This window comes from Salvelinus fontinalis, chromosome 8, assembly GCF_029448725.1.
Source record: "Salvelinus fontinalis isolate EN_2023a chromosome 8, ASM2944872v1, whole genome shotgun sequence".
In the NCBI taxonomy this organism is placed as follows: domain Eukaryota; kingdom Metazoa; phylum Chordata; class Actinopteri; order Salmoniformes; family Salmonidae; genus Salvelinus; species Salvelinus fontinalis.
Window position 1 is genome coordinate 47,890,207 of NC_074672.1, and position 23,945 is coordinate 47,914,151.

At 43.3% G+C, this 23,945-nt stretch overlaps 1 protein-coding gene across 3 annotated transcripts in view; it reads left to right on the plus strand.

The window, feature by feature from the left end:
- Positions 1–298: 298 nt before the first annotated feature.
- LOC129861355 (FYVE, RhoGEF and PH domain-containing protein 1-like) overlaps positions 299–23,945 on the plus strand; it is a 179,267-nt gene continuing 155,620 nt past the window's right edge. For 2 of the 3 annotated variants that reach the window (XR_008760566.1, XM_055932726.1), the window contains exon 1: positions 300–1,697. Coding sequence is in view for 2 of the 3 variants with exons in the window: in XM_055932726.1 (XP_055788701.1) it covers positions 1,517–1,697 (181 nt within the window). In the remaining variant the exon portion in view is untranslated. Of the gene's footprint in view, positions 1,698–23,945 lie in introns of all 3 variants that reach the window. The other variant, XM_055932728.1, reaches the window with a different exon arrangement.

A 23,945-nucleotide genomic window follows, 5' to 3' on the forward strand; every position in this document is an offset into this window, starting at 1 on the left:
CTGTTCTATTCAATTCTATTCGGATCTAGGTCCAGTCAGCAGTGTGGAGGAACTCAGCCCACTGACCCTGTCCACTGGGCCAAGTGACTGCTAACTGGGTCAGACTGGATTAGGCAGTCCCCCCTCCTCTCCTCTCTCCGTCTTCGTATTCTCCTTTAGGTTCTGTTGATACTATATTTATTGTTTATTAGGATACATGTATTCAAAACAGGCCTAGTAATCATACAATGGAAGCCAGTAACAAATGTTTACTTTTGGAGAATTAAAAAAAACAAGGAATCATCTCAACAATGTGCTTTAGAGAGATGGCGGATTAGGGGGGGGGGTTGAGACTGGTTTCATATGTCGACAGAGTAACGCACACAGGAGCAGGGAAAGAGAGAGGAAAGACAGAAGGAGAGAAGAGAAGGAGGGGGTTAAGTTTACAAATTCAAGGAATTGCAGTTTGATGGCGTTGTCGGGAAGTTTCAAAGAATGGAGAAAAACTAACCCGCGGGGGACCATAAAGGCGAAATTGATGACACATTGATGCACCCAAAATACATTCAAGGATTCAATTAACATGTTTTAAAATGTTGGAATGACGAGTATAAATAATTTTGATGACGGGGTTTGAATGTAGTTGAAGAAGAAGCTGAGGTTGCATATTTTGGATTCGCGTTTCCAGTGGAAATCGGGACGGAGGAAAAAATGTGGCAGACAGATACAGAAGGAACGATGTGAGCTGAGAAGAGCAGTGACTTTTATCACGTGTAATAATGTTTCAATCCCTTTTGGTTTTGTGCATTGTCTTTTTTTAACGTTTCTTTTTCAAGAGCGGGGTCGGACGGAGGAAAACGTTTTGTTTATTCCAGAATGGGCATGGACTTTTATCGAAATGTCAGCTGTAGCTTGCCGTTAGTTTTCTGGGAACCTATTTGAATACATAAAGTCATTAAAGAAGATACATTGTAGCCGACCCCTTTTCCCAAGAATGTCGGATTTTGAGAGAGATGCAGTGAGCCATTATTGGACGCAACAATGTGACCAACTTCAATGAGGCCTTATTGTATTTTTATTGCAACAATTGCCATAATCGGTCTCCTTGTGGATTGCAACCTAAATTCATTTTCATTGTATTTTGCAGTGAAATAATCAATAATATGTTGACATCGGTTAGAGTTATTAAGACAAATAATATCAATATCTATTTGATGGCTTTTTTCCGTTGTTGGTAAAGATTTTGATCGTGTTTCCACTCGTACTGTACAGCTCACCCAGGAGGACTGCAGTTCGGTGGATGAAAGATTGGAGACCCTTTCTACTGGGAGTCTGGCACGGGACAACGACTCGAATCACCGGACTGGTGACAGGCTGCTCGCCCTAAATGACACCCCTTGCACTCAGAAGATCCTGATTTTTGAGGATTTAACCCAATAACCCTGGAATCTAATCTGATATACATTTTTTGTGAGATAACCCGCATCGTATCCTGTGTAGGCTATGCTATGCCTGTGTAAACTGTGACCAGGCAGGTATGCAGTTGAACCGGCCGAAGAGCGCTTTAGTGACGAGCTTCAGTCCACGGATGGCCCCGGAGACCGCAGCCAATAGGACTACCAGTACGGTTTCCTTCTCCAGCCAGTTCAAAACAATCCGCTTCTCCTACCACATCAGCAGCGGCATGCCAAGTCCACAACCACCGCTGCGCGGGATACGTGAGTAGTAACCTATTTGCTTACACAGATAGTAGGTTAGCCTATATGTTATAGGTTATGTCAAGCACTTTCTTATAAAGATAGAGAATTTTCCAGTGATGTTTTCTCCCACTGGGAACAGACGTCATTTCAACTTTTATTTCACGTTGGTTCAACGTGATTTAATTGAAATAACGTGGAAACAACGTTGAATCAACCAATGTGTGCGTCCAGTAGGCGGGTACTCCAGTTACTAAATTGGCACACACACACACTACTATCATCCCTATTGCGATAGTCTATTATGATAAGCACGAGTGTTGAACAGAGGCTGTTGTCATTCTAATAAAAGGCCATTCATGCCTCGTTATTCTATGAATTTCTTTGACAGACAGACTATGCAAGAACACTTCGTTTCCCTGTTAATATGCTTGAGTGTTGGAAATAATAAGATCACTTGGTTAGGTGAAATACATGCACTCGTGTTGAAGTACATTGATTTCCCTCAAGGTCGGTGACAAAGGTTCCCGTAACCGAGGGATCTGAAGTAGCAACACGTGTAGAGTATAGGCTACTCAGTGAACAAAAGACGTTGGAAAGACATCTTTAGACGTGTGTAGCGTATAGGCTACCCAGTGAACAAAAGACGTTGGAAAGACATCTTTAGACATGTGTAGTGTATAGGCTACCCAGTGAACACAAGACGTTGGAAAGACATCTTTAGACATGTGTAGTGTATAGGCTACCCAGTGAACACAAGACGTTGGTAAGACATCTTTTCGACGTATGTTCAACAACAACAAATATTGTGCTCATTGGATGATAGTAGTGGCTGGCTGGGTGGTTCTTCCAGGTTGGGACACACTCTTTTTACACCATTTTACTTGGCGGGTGTTGCTATACGTCATGGTGGGGTGGGTTTCAATGTGATAGGACTGTTCAACCGAGGACCCTCAACCTGGGACCTCATTCATAACTTCTTCACAGATATCACCATGGTGGGGTTTATACTTTCATTTAGCTTTAGTTGACCTGAAAATAGCTAGCTACCAAAGTGAACGATGTGTAATATCAAGTTTTTGCTCGTTACCAACCAACAACGTCAATGCCGCTATCAAGCCGAGCCCCAAAATTCACCTGAATTAAATATATGAAACTGATTATGACTACGTTTAATCTAATTTCACTGCGATTGGTTAGTCAACATGAAATAATATCGGTACTGTCAGTCACTGAGATGAGTTATTCTGCATTTAGATGAACAGGATCAGATTAACTTAGCCGCCCCCCTTTCAGTGTATGTGATGTAAACTACAAAAAAATAATGCTAATCAAAACAAATCAATAAAATTTTACCATTAAAAATGAATTTGTTTTCAGCGTTTCTGGCTTCATCAAAAAATGTTAATCTGATGTTTGTTTTTTTCAATATCCTTGGTTTTATTTATTTGTTAAACTGTAGATGGAGGATGGACCGCTATGAGGTGGAATATAAACTGTAGATGGAGGATGGATCACTATGAGGTGGAATATCAACTATAGATGGAGGATGGACCGCTATGAGGTGGAATATAAACTGTAGATGGATCACTATGAGGTGGAATATAAACTGTAGATGGAGGATGGACCGCTATGAGGTGGAATATAAACTGTAGATGGAGGATGGACCGCTATGAGGTGGATTATAAACTGTAGATGGAGGATGGACCGCTATGAGGTGGAATATAAACTGTAGATGGAGGATGGACCGCTATGAGGTGGAATATAAACTAGATGGAGGATGGATCACTATGAGGTGGAATATAAACTATAGATGGACCGTTATGAGGTGGAATATAAACTATAGATGGATCACTATGAGGTGGAATATAAACTGTAGATGGAGGATGGATCACTATGAGGTGGAATATAAACTGTAGATGGAGGATGGACCGCTATGAGGTGGAATATAAACTGTAGATGGATCACTATGAGGTGGAATATAAACTGTAGATGGAGGATGGACCGCTATGAGGTGGAATATAAACTGTAGATGAAGGATGGACCGCTATGAGGTGGAATATAAACTGTAGATGGTGGATGGACCGCTATGAGGTGGAATATAAACTATAGATGGAGGATGGACCGCTATCAGGTGGAATATAAACTGTAGATGGATTGCTATGAGGTGGAATATAAACTATAGATGGAGGATGGACCGCTATGAGGTGGAATATAAACTATAGATGGACCGTTATGAGGTGGAATATAAACTATAGATGGATCACTATGAGGTGTAATATAAACTGTAGATGGTGGATGGACCGCTATGAGGTGGAATATAAACTGTAGATGGAGGATGGACCGCTATGAGGTGGAATATAAACTATAGATGGACCGTTATGAGGTGGAATATAAACTATAGATGGATCACTATGAGGTGGAATATAAACTGTAGATGGAGGATGGACCGCTATGAGATGGAATATAAACTGTAGATGGTGGATGGACCGCTATGAGGTGGAATATAAACTGTAGATGGTGGATGGACCACTATGAGGTGGAATATAAACTATAGATGGACCGTTATGAGGTGGAATATAAACTATAGATGGATCACTATGAGGTGGAATATAAACTGTAGATGGAGGATGGACCGCTATGAGGTGGAATATAAACTGTAGCTGGAGGATGGACCGCTATGAGGTGGAATATAAACTATAGATGGATCACTATGAGGTGTAATATAAACTGTAGATGGAGGATGGACCACTATGAGGTGGAATATAAACTGTAGATGGTGGATGGACCGCTATGAGGTGGAATATGAACTATAGATGGACCGCTATGAGGTGGAATATAAACTGTAGATGGAGGATGGATCACTATGAGGTGGAATATAAACTATAGATGGAGGATGGACCGCTATGAGGTGGAATATAAACTATAGATGGACCGCTATGAGGTGGAATATAAACTATAGATGGAGGATGGACCGCTATGAGGTGGAATATAAACTGTAGATGGTGGATGGACCGCTATGAGGTGGAATATAAACTGTAGATGGTGGATGGACCGCTATGAGGTGGAATATAAACTGTAGATGGTGGATGGACCGCTATGAGGTGGAATATAAACTGTAGATGGTGGATGGACCGCTATGAGGTGGAATATAAACTGTAGATGGTGGATGGACCGCTATGAGGTGGAATATAAACTGTAGATGGTGGATGGACCGCTATGAGTGGAATATAAACTGTAGATGGTGGATGGACCGCTATGAGGTGGAATATAAACTATAGATGGAGGATGGATCACTATGAGGTGGAATATAAACTATAGATGGAGGATGGATCACTATGAGGTGGAATATAAACTGTAGATGGAGGATGGATCACTATCAGGTGGAATATAAACTATAGATGGTGGATGGACCACTATGAGGTGGAATATAAACTTTAGATGGAGGATGGACCGCTATGAGGTGGAATATAAACTGTAGATGGATCACTATGAGGTGGAATATAAACTGTAGATGGAGGATGGACCGCTATGAGGTGGAATATAAACTATAGATGGAGGATGGACTGCTATCAGGTGGAATATAAACTATAGATGGTGGATGGACCGCTATGAGGTGGAATATAAACTGTAGATGGAGGATGGACCACTATGAGGTGGAATATAAACTATAGATGGAGGATGGACCGCTATGAGGTGGAATATAAACTATAGATGGAGGATGGACCGCTATGAGGTGGAATATAAACTGTAGATGGAGGATGGATCACTATGGGGTGGAATATAAACTGTAGATGGATCACTATGAGGTGTAATATAAACTGTAGATGGAGGATGGACCGCTATGAGGTGGAATATAAACTGTAGATGAAGGATGGACCGCTATGAGGTGGAATATAAACTGTAGATGGATCACTATGAGGTGGAATATAAACTGTAGATGGTGGATGGACCGCTATGAGGTGGAATATAAACTGTAGATGGAGGATGGACCACTATGAGGTGGAATATAAACTGTAGATGGATTGCTATGAGGTGGAATATAAACTGTAGATGGAGGATGGACCGCTATGAGGTGGAATATAAACTGTAGATGGAGGATGGACCGCTATGAGGTGGAATATAAACTGTAGATGGAGGATGGACCACTATGAGGTGGAATATAAACTGTAGATGGTGGATGGACCGCTATGAGGTGGAATATAAACTATAGATGGAGGATGGACCGCTATCAGGTGGAATATAAACTGTGGATGGATTGCTATGAGGTGGAATATAAACTGTAGATGGAGGATGGACCGCTATGAGGTGGAATATAAACTGTAGATGGAGGATGGACCGCTATGAGGTGGAATATAAACTGTAGCTGGAGGATGGACCGCTATGAGGTGGAATATAAACTATAGATGGACCGTTATGAGGTGGAATATAAACTATAGATGGATCACTATGAGGTGGAATATAAACTGTAGATGGAGGATGGACGGCTATGAGGTGGAATATAAACTGTAGATGGAGGATGGATCACTATGAGGTGGAATATAAACTGTAGATGGAGGATGGACCGCTATGAGGTGGAATATAAACTGTAGATGGAGGATGGATCACTATGAGGTGGAATATAAACTGTAGATGGAGGATGGACCGCTATGAGGTGGAATATAAACTGTAGATGGAGGATGGATCACTATGAGGTGGAATATAAACTGTAGATGGAGGATGGACCGCTATGAGGTGGAATATAAACTGTAGATGGAGGATGGATCACTATGAGGTGGAATATAAACTGTAGATGGAGCATGGACCGCTATGAGGTGGAATATAAACTGTAGATGGAGGATGGATCACTATGAGGTGGAATATAAACTGTAGATGGAGGATGGACCGCTATGAGGTGGAATATAAACTATAGATGGATCACTATGAGGTGTAATATAAACTGTAGATGGTGGATGGACCGCTATGAGGTGGAATATAAACTGTAGATGGTGGATGGACCGCTATGAGGTGGAATATAAACTATAGATGGACCGTTATGAGGTGGAATATGAACTATAGATGGACCGCTATGAGGTGGAATATAAACTATAGATGGACCGTTATGAGGTGGAATATAAACTATAGATGGATCACTATGAGGTGGAATATAAACTGTAGATGGAGGATGGACCGCTATGAGGTGGAATATAAACTGTAGCTGGAGGATGGACCGCTATGAGGTGGAATATAAACTATAGCTGGAGGATGGACCGCTATGAGGTGGAATAGCCACAGTTTGTCTCTGTCCCTTACTGTCTTTGGATATGGGAGCGAGGATGAAAGACACATTGACATGCATCCATAGACCAAAACAACGTGGTCCTGTATGATAGTCTATTGACGATGCGCCACACGTTATTTACAACGGTAGAAGGTGGATCAAATGTCTTGGTTACACAGCTAGGCACGGCACACAACGCGTATCGACCCAAAACAGTACAAACAGAGAAAACAGATGTCCTAATAGAATAGATAACATGCAAGACAGAGGTGTCTAATGTAAAAAATCTGTCCATCAAAAACACTCATCCCTGACCCCCCCCCCCCCCCCCCCCCCCCCCCCCCCCCCCCGCTGTTATTCTAAACAGGCAGAGTACTTTACAGGAAGTACTTTACAGGAAAAAGGGGGAAATGGATAACATGACCATTATAGAGGATTATCACTGTCCCCAAAATGGCAGCTGTTCCCTATATAGTTCTCTATGGGCCCTGGTCAATGTAGTGCACTACACAAGGAGTAGGAATGCCCATTGGGACGATGCCTTTATCTCCCGCGTTTCTCATGAAATCATTATCATTATATTATTATTTTAACTATTAACGTTTAATCCTCCTTAGATGTTGAAGTAGGACCCTCTACTTAAATCACTAATCGTTTAATTCTCGGGGTTCTAAAAACAGTTTTATCCTGATCACTTAAGATGGGGAAAACTGTGTGTGTGTGTGTGTGTGTGTGTGTGTGTGTGTGTGTGTGTGTGTGTGTGTGTGTGTGTGTGTGTGTGTGTGTGTGTGTGTGTGTGGTGTGTGTGTAAAACCATAGCTATTGGTGTTAAACATCTGTTCTGGCCTAGATAATGTGAACCCCCAACCAAACACACACACACACACACACACACACACACACACACACACACACACACACACACACACACACACACACACACACACACACACACACACACACACACACACACACACACACACACACACACACACACACACACACAATTCTCTCCATCTGTCTCATTGTTGCCATAGCTTATGTGACTAGGATCAACATGTAGAGTGTAGAGACATGATTTCTGATACCACTGATTGCAGTGTGTATAATCACAGTCCCAGCAGTTTAAAGATGGACTCCTCATTAGGACAAACAGCGCCACTGTTATTTTGTGTGTGTTTTGTTGATGACAATGGAGGAGAGGTTGCTGATGTGCCTATTCTGCTGTCCTGAGGGGAGGGGGGGGGGGGGGGGGGGGGGGTGTTGGTAGTTTGAAGTAACTTGTTGTGGTAATATCCCAAACAGTCGTGGCAGTTTCACCAATTAAGGATTCGTGCTTCGAAGGGTCATGGCTCTGAGAGCTGTGAAATAATCATATTTAGAGCTGCTTTGAATTCATTATCCTACTGCCATGATCATTGTATTAAATACGTTATCCCACAGGCATTATCATTAGGCCCAGTGCATTATCTTACTGCCATGATCATTGAATTAAATATGTTATCCCACAGGCATTATCATTAGACCCAGTGCATTATCCTACTGCCATGGTCATTGTATTAAATACATTATCCCACAGGCATTATCATCAGGCCCAGTGCATTATCCTACTGCCATGGTCATTGTATTAAATACATTATCCCACAGGCATTATCATTAGGCACAGTGCATTATCCTACTGCCATGAGCATTGAATTGAATACGTTATCCCACCGGCATTATCATCAGGCCCAGTGCATTATCCTACTGCCATGATCATTGAATTAAATACGTTATCCCACAGGCATTATTGTTAGGTCCAGTGCATTATCCTACTGGCATTATCGCCGAGCTGAATACACACTACTACCGACGTCATCATTGAATTTAATACATTACCCTACCGACAATATCATTGAGTTTAATACACACTCCTACCGACATTATCATTGAGTTTAATACAGTATCCTACTGACATTATCATTGAGTTTAATACACACTCCTACCGACATTATCATTGAGTTTAATACAGTATCCTACCGACATTATCATTGAGTTTAATACACACTCCTACCGACATTATCATTGAGTTTAATACAGTATCCTACTGACATTATCATTGAGCCGAATACATGATCTTATTGAAACAAACCTGTCATCACTACAAACCTGTCACCTGTCATCACTACAAACCACCTGTCACCTGTCATCACTACAAACCACCTGTCACCTGTCATCACTACAAACCACCTGTCACCACTACAAACCACCTGTCACCTGTCATCACTACAAACCACCTGTCATCACTACAAACCACCTGACACCTGTCACCACTACAAACCACCTGACACCTGTCATCACTACAAACCTGACACCTGTCATCACTACAAACCTGTCACCTGTCATCACTACAAACCACCTGTCACCTGACATCACTACAAACCACCTGTCATCACTACAAACCTGACACCTGTCACCTGTCATCACTACAAACCACCTGTCACCACTACAAACCACCTGTCACCTGTCATCACTACAAACCACATGTCACCTGTCATCACTACAAACCACCTGTCACCTGTCATCAATACAAACCTGTCACCTGTCACCACTACAAACCACCTGTCACCTGTCATCACTACAAACCACATGTCACCTGTCATCACTACAAACCACCTGACACCTGTCATCACTACAAACCACCTGACATCACTACAAACCTGTCACCTGTCATCACTACAAACCTGTCACCTGTCATCACTACAAACCACCTGTCACCTGTCATCACTACAAACCACCTGTCACCTGTCATCACTACAAACCACCTGTCATCACTACAAACCTGTCACCTGTCATCACTACAAACCTGTCACCTGTCATCACTACAAACCTGTCACCTGTCATCACTACAAACCACCTGTCACCTGTCATCACTACAAACCACCTGTCACCTGTCATCACTACAAACCACCTGTCATCACTACAAACCTGTCACCTGTCATCACTACAAACCTGTCACCTGTCATCACTACAAACCTGTCACCTGTCATCACTACAAACCTGTCACCTGTCATCACTACAAACCACCTGTCACCTGTCATCACTACAAACCACCTGTCACCTGTCATCACTACAAACCACCTGTCATCACTACAAACCTGTCACCTGTCATCACTACAAACCTGTCACCTGTCATCACTACAAACCTGTCACCTGTCATCACTACAAACCTGTCACCTGTCATCACTACAAACCTGTCACCTGTCATCACTACAAACCACCTGTCACCTGTCATCACTACAAACCACCTGACCCCTGTCATCACTACAAACCACCTGACACCTGTCATCACTACAAACCACCTGTCACCTGTCATCACTACAAACCACCTGACACCTGTCATCACTACAAACCACCTGTCACCTGTCATCACTACAAACCACCTGTCACCACTACAAACCACCTGTCATCACTACAAACCACCTGTCACCTGTCATCACTACAAACCACCTGTCACCTGTCATCACTACAAACCACCTGTCATCACTACAAACCACCTGTCACCTGTCATCACTACAAACCACCTGTCACCTGTCATCACTACAAACCTGACACCTGTCATCACTACAAACCACCTGTCACCTGTCATCACTACAAACCACCTGACACCTGTCACCACTACAAACCACCTGACACCTGTCATCACTACAAACCACCTGTCATCACTACAAACCACCTGTCACCTGTCATCACTACAAACCACCTGTCATCACTACAAACCACCTGTCATCACTACAAACCACATGTCACCTGTCATCACTACAAACCACCTGTCATCACTACAAACCACCTGTCACCACTACAAACCACCTGTCATCACTACAAACCACCTGTCACCACTACAAACCACCTGTCATCACTACAAACCACCTGTCACCTGTCATCACTACAAACCTGACACCTGTCATCACTACAAACCACCTGTCACCTGTCACCACTACAAACCACCTGACACCTGTCATCACTACAAACCACCTGTCACCTGTCATCACTACAAACCACCTGTCATCACTACAAACCACCTGTCATCACTACAAACCACCTGTCACCTGTCACCACTACAAACCACCTGACACCTGTCATCACTACAAACCACCTGTCACCTGTCATCACTACAAACCACCTGTCATCACTACAAACCACCTGTCATCACTACAAACCACCTGTCACCTGTCATCACTACAAATCACCTGTCACCTGTCATCACTACAAACCACCTGTCACCTGTCATCACTACAAACCTAACACCTGTCATCACTACAAACCACCTGTCACCTGTCATCACTACAAACCTGTCACCTGTCATCACTACAAACCTGTCACCTGTCATCACTACAAACCTGACACCTGTCATCACTACAAACCTGACACCTGTCATCACTACAAACCTGACACCTGTAAACAGTACAAACCTGACACCTGTCATCACTACAAACCTGTCACCTGTCATCACTACAAACCTGTCACCTGTCATCACTACAAACCACCTGTCATCACTACAAACCACCTGTCACCTGTCATCACTACAAACCACCTATCATCACTACAAACCACCTGTCACCTGTCATCACTACAAACCACCTATCATCACTACAAACCACCTGTCACCTGTCATCACTACAAACCACCTATCATCACCACAAACCACCTGTCACCTGTCATCACTACAAACCACCTATCATCACTACAAACCACCTGTCACCTGTCATCACTACAAACCACCTATCATCACCACAAACCACCTGTCACCTGTCATCACTACAAACCACCTGTCATCACTACAAACCACCTGTCATCACTACAAACCTGACACCTGTCATCACTACAAACCTGTCACCTGTCATCACTACAAACCACCTGTCACCTGTCATCACTACAAACCTGTCACCTGTCACCACTACAAACCACCTGTCATCACTACAAACCACCTGTCATCACTACAAACCACCTGTCATCACTACAAACCACCTGTCACCTGTCATCACTACAAATCACCTGTCACCTGTCATCACTACAAACCTGTCACCTGTCATCACTACAAACCTAACACCTGTCATCACTACAAACCACCTGTCACCTGTCATCACTACAAACCTGTCACCTGTCATCACTACAAACCTGTCACCTGTCATCACTACAAACCTGACACCTGTCATCACTACAAACCTGACACCTGTCATCACTACAAACCTGACACCTGTCATCAGTACAAACCTGACACCTGTCATCACTACAAACCTGTCACCTGTCATCACTACAAACCTGTCACCTGTCATCACTACAAACCACCTGTCATCACTACAAACCACCTGTCACCTGTCATCACTACAAACCTGTCACCTGTCATCACTACAAACCTGACACCTGTCATCACTACAAACCTGTCACCTGTCATCACTACAAACCTGTCACCTGTCATCACTACAAACCACCTGTCATCACTACAAACCACCTATCATCACCACAAACCACCTGTCACCTGTCATCACTACAAACCACCTATCATCACTACAAACCACCTGTCATCACTACAAACCACCTATCATCACTACAATCCACCTGTCATCACTACAAACCACCTGTCATCACTACAAACCTGACACCTGTCATCACTACAAACCTGTCACCTGTCATCACTACAAACCACCTGTCACCTGTCATCACTACAAACCTGTCACCTGTCACCACTACAAACCACCTGTCATCACTACAAACCACCTGTCATCACTACAAACCACCTGACACCTGTCACCACTACAAACCACCTGTCACCTGTCACCACTACAAACCACCTGTCACCTGTCATCACTACAAACCTGTCACCTGTCATCACTACAAACCTGACACCTGTCATCAGTACAAACCTGACACCTGTCATCACTACAAACCTGTCACCTGTCATCACTACAAACCAGTCACCTGTCATCACTACAAACCACCTGTCATCACTACAAACCACCTATCATCACTACAAACCACCTGTCATCACTACAAACCACCTGTCATCACTACAAACCTGACACCTGTCATCACTACAAACCTGTCACCTGTCATCACTACAAACCACCTGTCCCCTGTCATCACAACAAACCTGTCACCTGTCACCACTACAAACCACCTGTCATCACTACAAACCACCTGTCATCACTACAAACCACCTGACCCCTGTCATCACTACAAACCACCTGACCCCTATCATCACTACAAACCACCTGACCCCTGTCATCACTACAAACCTGTCACCTGTCACCACTACAAACCACCTGTCATCACTACAAACCACCTGTCATCACTACAAACCACCTGACACCTGTCATCACTACAAACCTGTCACCTGTCATCACTACAAACCACCTGTCACCTGTCATCACTACAAACCTGTCACCTGTCACCACTACAAACCACCTGTCATCACTACAAACCACCTGTCATCACTACAAACCACCTATCACCACTACAAACCACCTGTCATCACTACAAACCACCTATCATCACTACAAACCACCTGTCATCACTACAAACCTGACACCTGTCATCACTACAAACCACCTGACCCCTGTCATCACTACAAACCTGTCACCTGTCATCACTACAAACCACCTGTCATCACTACAAACCACCTATCATCACTACAAACCACCTGACCCCTGTCATCACTACAAACCACCTGACCCCTATCATCACTACAAACCACCTGACCCCTGTCATCACTACAAACCTGTCACCTGTCATCACTACAAACCACCTGTCACCTGTCATCACTACAAACCTGACACCTGTCATCACTACAAACCTGTCACCTGTCATCACTACAAACCTGACACCTGTCATCACTACAAACCTGTCACCTGTCATCACTACAAACCACCTGACACCTGTCATCACTACAAACCTGTCACCTGTCACCACTACAAACCACCTGACACCTGTCACCACTACAAACCTGTCACCTGTCATCACTACAAACCACCTGACACCTGTCATCACTACAAACCTGTCACCTGTCACCACTACAAACCACCTGACACCTGTCATCACTACAAACCACCTGACATCACTACAAACCACCTGTCACCACTACAAACCACCTGACACCTGTCATCACTACAAACCACCTGTCATCACTACAAACCACCTGTCATCACTACAAACCACCTGTCACCTGTCATCACTACAAACCACCTGTCACCTGTCATCACTACAAACCTGTCACCTGTCATCACTACAAACCACCTGTCACCTGTCATCACTACAAACCACCTATCACCACTACAAACCACCTGTCACCTGTCATCACTACAAACCACCTGACACCTGTCATCACTACAAACCACCTGTCACCTGTCATCACTACAAACCACCTGTCATCACTACAAACCACCTGACACCTGTCATCACTACAAACATGTCACCTGTCATCACTACAAACCTGTCACCTGTCATCACTACAAACCACCTGTCCCCTGTCATCACTACAAACCACCTGACACCTGTCATCACTACAAACATGTCACCTGTCATCACTACAAACCACCTGTCATCACTACAAACCACCTGTCACCACTACAAACCACCTGTCATCACTACAAACCACCTGTCACCTGTCATCACTACAAACATGTCACCTGTCATCACTACAAACCTGTCACCTGTCATCACTACAAACCACCTGACCCCTGTCATCACTACAAACCACCTGACACCTGTCATCACTACAAACATGTCACCTGTCATCACTACAAACATGTCACCTGTCATCACTACAAACCTGACACCTGTCATCACTACAAACCACCTGTCACCTGTCATCACTACAAACCACCTGTCATCACTACAAACCTTCTGACACCTGTCATCACTACAAACCACCTGTCACCACTACAAACCACCTGTCATCACTACAAACCACCTGTCACCTGTCATCACTACAAACCACCTGACCCCTGTCATCACTACAAACCACCTGTCACCTGTCATCACTACAAACCACCTGACACCTGTCATCACTACAAACCACCTGTCACCACTACAAACCACATGTCACCTGTCATCACTACAAACCACCTGTCATCACTACAAACCTGACACCTGTCACCTGTCATCACTACAAACCACCTGACACCTGTCATCACTACAAACCACCTGACCCCTGACATCACTACAAACCACCTGTCACCTGTCATCACTACAAACCACCTGACACCTGTCATCACTACAAACCACCTGACACCTGTCATCACTACAAACCACCTGACCCCTGACATCACTACAAACCACCTGTCACCTGTCATCACTACAAACCACCTGACACCTGTCATCACTACAAACCACCTGACCCCTGACATCACTACAAACCACCTGTCATCACTACAAACCACCTGTCACCTGTCATCACTACAAACCACCTGTCATCACTACAAACCTGTCACCTGTCATCACTACAAACCACCTGTCACCTGTCATCACTACAAACCACCTGTCACCTGTCATCACTACAAACCACCTGTCACCTGTCATCACTACAAACCACCTGACACCTGTCATCACTACAAACCACCTGTCACCTGTCATCACTACAAACCACCTGTCACCTGTCATCACTACAAACCACCTGTCATCACTACAAACCTGTCACCTGTCATCACTACAAACCTGACACCTGTCATCACTACAGAACAACATGTTCTAAGGGTAACCAATGAAAATCAGATGCCCACACTTGTCTGTTAGAACAAACTTCAGGTACAAATACCCAAAATACTTACAATTCCCTCAGTAAACATGTTGGAACAGATTTGTCCAGTACAGGTGTAAATACTTCCATGCATTCTCCATTTAAGTTTATTTAGCAGACACTCTAATAAAGAGCACCTTTTTTTAAATTTAACTAGGCAAGTTAGTTTAAAGAACAAATTATTATTTACAATGACAGCCTCCCGGGGAACAGTGGGTTAACTGCCTTGTTCAGGGGAACAGTGGGTTAACTGCCTTATTCAGGGGAACAGTGGGTTAACTGCCTTGTTCAGGGGAACAGTGGGTTAACTGCCTTGTTCAGGGGAACAGTGGGTTAACTGCCTTGTTCAGGGGAACAGTGGGTTAACTGCCTTGTTCAGGGGAACAGTGGGTTAACTGCCTTGTTCAGGGGAACAGTGGGTTAACTGCCTTGTTCAGGGGAACAGTGGGTTAACTGCCTTGTTCAGGGGAACAGTGGGTTAACTGCCTTGTTCAGGGGAACAGTGGGTTAACTGCCTTGTTCAGGGGAACAGTGGGTTCACTGCCTTGTTCAGGGGAACAGTGGGTTAACTGCCTTGTTCAGGGGAACAGTGGGTTAACTGCCTTGTTCAGGGGAACAGTGGGTTAACTGCCTTGTTCAGGGGAACAGTGGGTTCACTGCCTTGTTCAGGGGAACAGTGGGTTCACTGCCTTGTTCAGGGGCATAACGAGAGATGGAGACAGCACATCTGTAATGAATAATGAATTCATTCTTGCACCATGCGATCCCTTATCGGTTGTAAACATGTCTTTTTCTTCTCTATGTCGCCTGCAGCCTGATCTATTTCGTTGTGATGGCAACAGAATCTGGATATGTGTTCCATGGTAACAATGAAAACAGGAAGTAGCCTCAACTCTTTGGTCCTTTTAAAAACCTGCTGTATGTCAAATATTGTGTGCTGTAGGCTGGAGAAATAAAAACATTATCGATGACAACATTACACGATGTTTGATGATGACTTCCGCCCGAAGTCGGTCCCTCTCCTTGTCCGGGCGGTGTTCGGCGGTCGAAGTCGGTCCCTCTCCTTGTTCGGCGGTCGAAGTCACCGACCTTCTAGCCATCACTGATCCACTTTTCATTTTCCATTTGTTTTGTCTTGTCTTCCTTCACACCTGGTTCCAATCTCATCAATTGCATGTCGTGTATTTAACCCTTTGTCCCCCCCCCCATGTCCTTGTCGGTATTGTTTCTTGTAGTGCTTATGCACAGTAGTTTTGTTTAACCCATTTATTGTATTGTTCTGTTGACGGTGGTTTATGGATATTAAACGACAACCATTGTAAATCAGTTTTCGCTCTCCTGCGCCTGACTTCTCTGCCGCCAGTACGCACCTCACTACAATTGGAGCCGTTTTCCCTGAAATAAGTTAAATCCACTTTTTTGTGTTTTGTATCCTTGCCACGATACTAACGAGTATCGTAATACTGGTATTGTCCCCGGCTGTACTAGGGGTTTCGCTTGCGCACATATACGCCAGACGGTTGTTGGCCGGAGCACGTCTCTGTAGTCACCAGCGGAGTGTGTGTTAAACCCTGCTGTAGGACTCGTTGTGACTCCAGCGCGAGCAGGTCAAACGAACGACTAAAATGAACAAGTCGCTCAGAAAAAATGAATCATCATTTTAGAGTTCGTAAAAAGTGTTGTTATAGAATAATCAATCGTTTGCGAACTGCTCATCAACTACCACCTGGTTTGAGGTGCTGCAGAACACACAGAGCACTACATAACGACTCTGATTCAGTTGACTTTACACTACATAACCTCTCTGATTCAGTAGACTTTACACTACATAACCTCTCTGATTCAGTAGACTTTACACTACATAACCTCTCTGATTCAGTAGACTTTACACTACATAACCTCTCTGATTCAGTAGACTTTACACTGCATAACCTCTCTGATTCAGTAGACTTTACACTGCATAACCTCTCTGATTCAGTAGACTTTACACTGCATAACCTCTCTGATTCAGTAGACTTTACACTACATAACCTCTCTGATTCAGTAGACTTTACACTGCATAATCTCTCTGATTCAGTAGACTTTACACTACATAACCTCTCTGATTCAGTAGACTTTACACTGCATAACCTCTCTGATTCAGTAGACTTTACACTGCATAACCTCTCTGATTCAGTTGACTTTACACTACATAACCTCTCTGATTCAGTAGACTTTACACTACATAACCTCTCTGATTCAGTAGACTTTACACTGCATAACCTCTCTGATTCAGTAGACTTTACACTGCATAACCTCTCTGATTCAGTTGACTTTACACTACATAACCTCTCTGATTCAGTAGACTTTACACTACATAACCTCTCTGATTGAGTAGACTTTACACTGCATAACCTCTCTGATTCAGTTGACTTTACACTGCATAACCTCTCTGATTCAGTTGACTTTACACTACATAACCTCTCTGATTCAGTAGACTTTACACTACATAACCTCTCTGATTCAGTAGACTTTACACTACATAACCTCTCTGATTCAGTAGACTTTACACTACATAACCTCTCTGATTCAGTAGACTTTACGCTACATAACCTCTCTGATTCAGTAGACTTTACGCTACATAACCTCTCTGATTCAGTAGACTTTACACTACATAATCTCTGTGATTCAGTAGAATTTACACTACATAACCTCTCTGATTCAGTAGACTTTACACTGCATAACCTCTTGGATTCAGTAGACTTTACACTGCATAACCTCTTGGATTCAGTAGACTTTACACTACATAACCTCTTGGATTCAGTAGACTTTACACTACATAACCTCTGTGATTCAGTAGACTTTACACTGCATAACCTCTCTGATTCAGTAGACTTTACACTGCATAACCTCTCTGATTCAGTAGAATTTACACTGCATAACCTCTCTGATTCAGTAGACTTTACACCGCATAACCTCTCTGATCCAGTAGACTTTACACTGCATAACCTCTCTGATTCAGTAGAATTTACACTACATAACCTCTCTGATTCAGCAGACTTTACACTACATAACCTCTCTGATTCAGCAGACTTTACACTACATAACCTCTCTGATTCAGCAGACTTTACACTACATAACCTCTCTGATTCAGTAGACTTTACACTACATAACCTCTCTGATTCAGTAGACTTTACACTACATAACCTCTCTGATTCAGTAGACTTTACACTACATAACCTCTCTGATTCAGCAGACTTTACACTACATAACCTCTCTGATTCAGCAGACTTTACACTACATAACCTCTCTGATTCAGCAGACTTTACACTACATAACCTCTCTGATTCAGCAGACTTTACACTACATAACCTCTCTGATTCAGTAGACTTTACACTACATCACCTCTCTGATTCAGCAGACTTTACACTACATAACCTCTCTGATTCAGCAAAGCGCTCAGTTGCCTTAGTAACCAGCACATCTGGTTAAGTGCAGGATCCTGAGATGACTTGATACTGCATGACAATGCATATCCTATCCCAGCGTCTCCCAAAACTCGGTCGTGGGATCCCCCCCTCAAGGGTTCACGTTTAGTTTTTTTTTTAGCCCAGCCCTACACAGCTGATTCAAATAATAAACTCATTAAGCTTTGGTTATTTGAATCGGCTGTGTAGTGCTACGGCATAAAAACAGAAATGTACCCATGTGAGTTTAGGAAACGCTGTCCTATCCTCTACTATCCTATGCTGACGAACTAGCTGATTCACATCCTGTCCCACAAACATCAGAGTGGAAACTCTCCTTTTGGGGGGGGGGGGGGGGTTGGGGGATTATTGACAATAACAACTTATAAAGTCTTAATAACCAGCCATATCTCCTCTCTACAATGAGGTCAGTTAAAACACATGGGATTGGAAGTTCCCCTTGGGATTGTTGAAGATAGCAATCTTTAAAGGCTTGACTCTAGAGTCTAAGCCCTGTCTAAGCCGAGTGGGGGGGGGGGGGGGGGGGGTCGGCAGGGTGGGGGGGGCGGCGGGGGGGGGGTGGTGGTGGTGGGGGGGGGGCGACGTTGGTGTGGGGGGGGGTGGCGTTGCTAAGCTAACATATGGAATTGTTTTAAGATGGTCATACCAAGGATTATTTAGCTATTATAATTTTAAGACTAAGGAATCAAAAAATATATATATCAACAATTATTTGTTTAAATATTGAATTTGGCCTTTGGCTGCTATTAGCCCATAGACACATATTGAATAACATATTCACTACATAGAACAACAGATAGTCCAAAGTAAATCTAAAATAAGTTTGTTGAGATTTAATAAAGATCAGGAATCTGTATATGTATATATAGATCAGCAGTACCAACTTCAGATGAGTCCTGTGACGCGTATGGGGGTGAGGGGTCGTAAGAGCAAATCACAGAACACCAGAGAGTCTCGTCTTTTCCCACAGAGGTGTCATAATCGAGGTGCCAAACCGTTCGGGTGGCTACAGACCTTTTAAGGTGAGAAGACGGGCTGTGTCATGGTCTGCCACCTTTCACCGCAGACGTAGAAGAGCGACATCGACGGATGCGATGGATTGAGACACAGTTATCTCTAGTTTAAACTAACTACATTTAGGTTTTATACTAATTATAAGTCATATTCATATTGATAGGCCGTATCCTCTCCACAATGAGGTCAGTTAAAACACATGGGATTGTAATTTCTCCTGGGATTATTGACGATAACAATCTATAAAGGATTAATAACCAGCCATATCTTCTCTATCAATCAATCAAATTATTTTATAAAGCCCTTTTTTTTAAATCTTTTTTTTTACATCAGCTGATATCTCAAAGTGCTGTACAGAAACCCAGCCTAAAACCCCAAACAGCAAGCAGTGCAGGTGTAGAAGCACGGTGGCTAGGAAAAACTCCCTAGAAAGGCCAGAACCTAGGAAGAAACCTAGAGAGGAACCAGGCTATGTGTCACGTTCCTGACCGGTTTTCTGTTATTTTGTATGTGTTTGACGGTCAGGGCGTGAGTTTGGGTGGGTAGTCTATGTTATGTGTTTCTATGTTGGTTAAAGGGTGACCTGATATGGTTCTCAATTAGAGGCAGGTGGTTTTCATTTCCTCTGAGAGCCATATTAAGGTAGGTGTTTTCACATTGATTGTTGTGGGTGGTTGTCTCCTGTGTCTGTGTATGTTGCGCCACACGGGACTGTTTCGGTTTGTTCGTTCGTTCGTTCGTTTTGTGTAGTCTGTTTTTCCTGTTCGTGCGTTCATCGTTACATGTAAGTTCTTACGTTCAGGTCAGTCTACATTCGTTTTGTTATTTTGTTTAGTATCAAGTATAGTTCGTTATTTGTCTTGTTTAAATAAATCATGTCAAACTACCACGCTGCATGCACATTGGTCATCTGATCCGTCTCTCCTCTCCTCGTCCGAGGAGGAGGAAGAGCTAGAGAATCGTTACACTATGAGGGGTGGCCAGTCCTCTTCTGGCTGTGCCGGGTGGAGATTATAACAGAACATTGCCAAGATGTTCAAACGTTCAGAGATGACCAGCAGGGTCAAATAATAATAATAATAATAATAATAATCACAGTGGTTCTCTACAATGAGGTCAGTTAAAACACACGGGATTGTAACTTCTCCTGGGATTATTGAAGATCTGAAACCTCTTGTTTGTCTGGTCTGTGTCTTTACCAGTTATAAACACAAACTAACTTTGAAACAGCTGAAATATCTGTCCCAATAAATTGACGTACATCTTTTCTCATTGGCACTGCAAAAAGGCTTTTTTGGAAAAATGGCCAGTTGACATATAAACGTCAATCAGTTGAAGTTTAACCTTATGCTTAACATGACTACAATTTTAGGCTGATAATGGGCTGTGCATTTAATTGTGCAGACATAATAACCGTTAACTGTGCCGAGTCAGTCAGACATTCCCTTTAAGAAGTTTATAAACACCCCGCCAAATTCTCAACCTAAAAGCCATCTGGTACAGAGATTAGGTTACACACCAGTGGCTGTTTCCATCCATACTGCTGGTCTGCCGTGGTGATCTGAGCACCACGCCAGCCTGCTAGGACTTCTCACATCAGGGATTATAGGATACACTTTGTTTGTGCATGCAAGTGTGTGTGTGTGTGTGCATGAGAGTGTGTGTGTGTGTGTTTGTCTATTAGTGAAAGTTGAGGCTAGGCCATAGATGACGCTTAACTACAGTATTCTACTCGTCTTCTGAAACAAACGAGAAACAGGAAATATGTCCTGTACCTCAAAGCAGGGGGAAACTTCCAGAGATGCTGCAGTGTGTGCCTAGCCCAGGGTAGAGGATAGAGAGAGGAAGTCGAGGAGAGGAGGAGGAGGAGGAGGAGAGAGGAGGGAGGAGAGACAACAACCCTAGTTACACCACATGAAGGTACAACTTCAGAATGTATTCAGGCCTCCTGACATATTTCACCATTTTTCGTGTTACAGCCTGAATTTAAAATGGATTGAATATATATTTTTTCTCTCGTCCAATCTACACATATTACCCAATAATGACTAAATGAAAACATGTTTTTAGACATTTTTTATTTATTTATATTTTTTAAATACAGAAATATCTCATTTACGTAAGTATTAACACTCATGAGTCAATACATGTTAGAATATTACCTTTTGGCAGCGACTATAGCTGTGAGTCTTTCCAGGTAAGTCTCTTTCATCAGGACAATAACTTAAGACACAAAGCCAAATCAACACTGGAGTTGCTCACCAAGAAGGCAGTGAATGTTCCTGAGAGGCTGATTTACAGTTTTGACTTAAATCTACTTGAAAATCTATGGCAAGACTTGAATATTTCTGTCTATGTAACGGATGTGAAATGGCTAGCTAGTTAGCGGGTACGCGCTAGTAGCATTTCAATCAGTTACGTCACTTGCTCTGAGACTTAAGTAGTGTTGCCCCTTGCTCTGCGAGGGCCGCGGCCTTTGTGGAGCGATGGGTAACGATGCTTCGTGGGCGACCGTTGTTGATGTGTGCAGAGGTTCCCTGGTTCGCGCCCGTGTCAGGGCGAGGGGACGACGTAAAGTTATACTGTTACATCTAGCAAGGATCAACAACCAACTTGACAGAGCTTGAAGAATTTTCAAAAGAATAATGTGCAAATATTGTACAATCCAGCTTGAGTTTTGCACAACCTGGATTATAACACATAATTATCAGCTAGATATACAGTATATATGTGAATCGTTGTAATCTAGCTTGCCAGCTAACTGGTTAAACAGGCAAAACAGTAGTAGCTAGCCAGTTAGCTGGCATCTCTCCGTGGCTAGCTAACTAAACCTACCAATTCTTTGTGGCTAGCTAGCTAGTTAGCTGTCATCTCTCCGTGGCTAGCTAACTAAACCTACCAATTCTTTGTGGTTAGCTAGCCAGTTAGCTCTCTTGACTTATTATGGGATTGCGACCTACGGTGGGGTATTGTAGGCAGGTAACCATGACAAAATTAACACAGAATGTATTTATTAACGTACCGAGATAAAATATTGTATTCAGTCAACGTATGAGATGTGAATGGGCAACATTTCATTCTGAAGTCGGAGTTTATTTTCTCTCGCTTCAGCTCAACTAATGTCCGCCATCGATTTCATGAAAATGTTGTGTAGTTTTTTTTACATTTACTTTTTTGATTGCGTCCCTAACCCTAACCCTAACCTTTCTTTGCGTACTTTCTGTTGAAGCGTCGATGTTTCAAAATATGTACAACCGGAGTACGCTTTCGCGGAGTGCCCTCCATTCCCCCGTTTTGCATACTTTGATTTGGACTCCCGGGCTGTAATTTGCTCGGAGGTAGGATGCATTTTTTGAGAAACACCCTTTTGTATCCAGGACAAAAAGTTAATTGCGTTGCCCCATTTTTCTTTGTTGCAGTATTGCTTTAATGCCTAGTTGCGAATAGAATGCGTGTTTTGGAATATTTTTTATTCTCTACAAGCTTCCTTTTGTGACTCCTGGCTTTGGCATAACATTTGGGTCAGAGTTGGTCCGCTATATTTATTGTATGTGCTAGCTCCTTTACCCAGATGTCTCTCCTGCTTCCTGACTCCTGGCATCCAATCACTCCTCTTCCCAGAGCTCAGGCTTTATTTCCTCCGTCCTCCTGACTCCTGACATTTTGGCTCACGTGGTGTGACGTGCTGTTCTGTCTCTCTGTCGGCAGGAAGACTGTCTCAGTCCTGTAATAGTTGTAGTATCTGGTTGATCTAA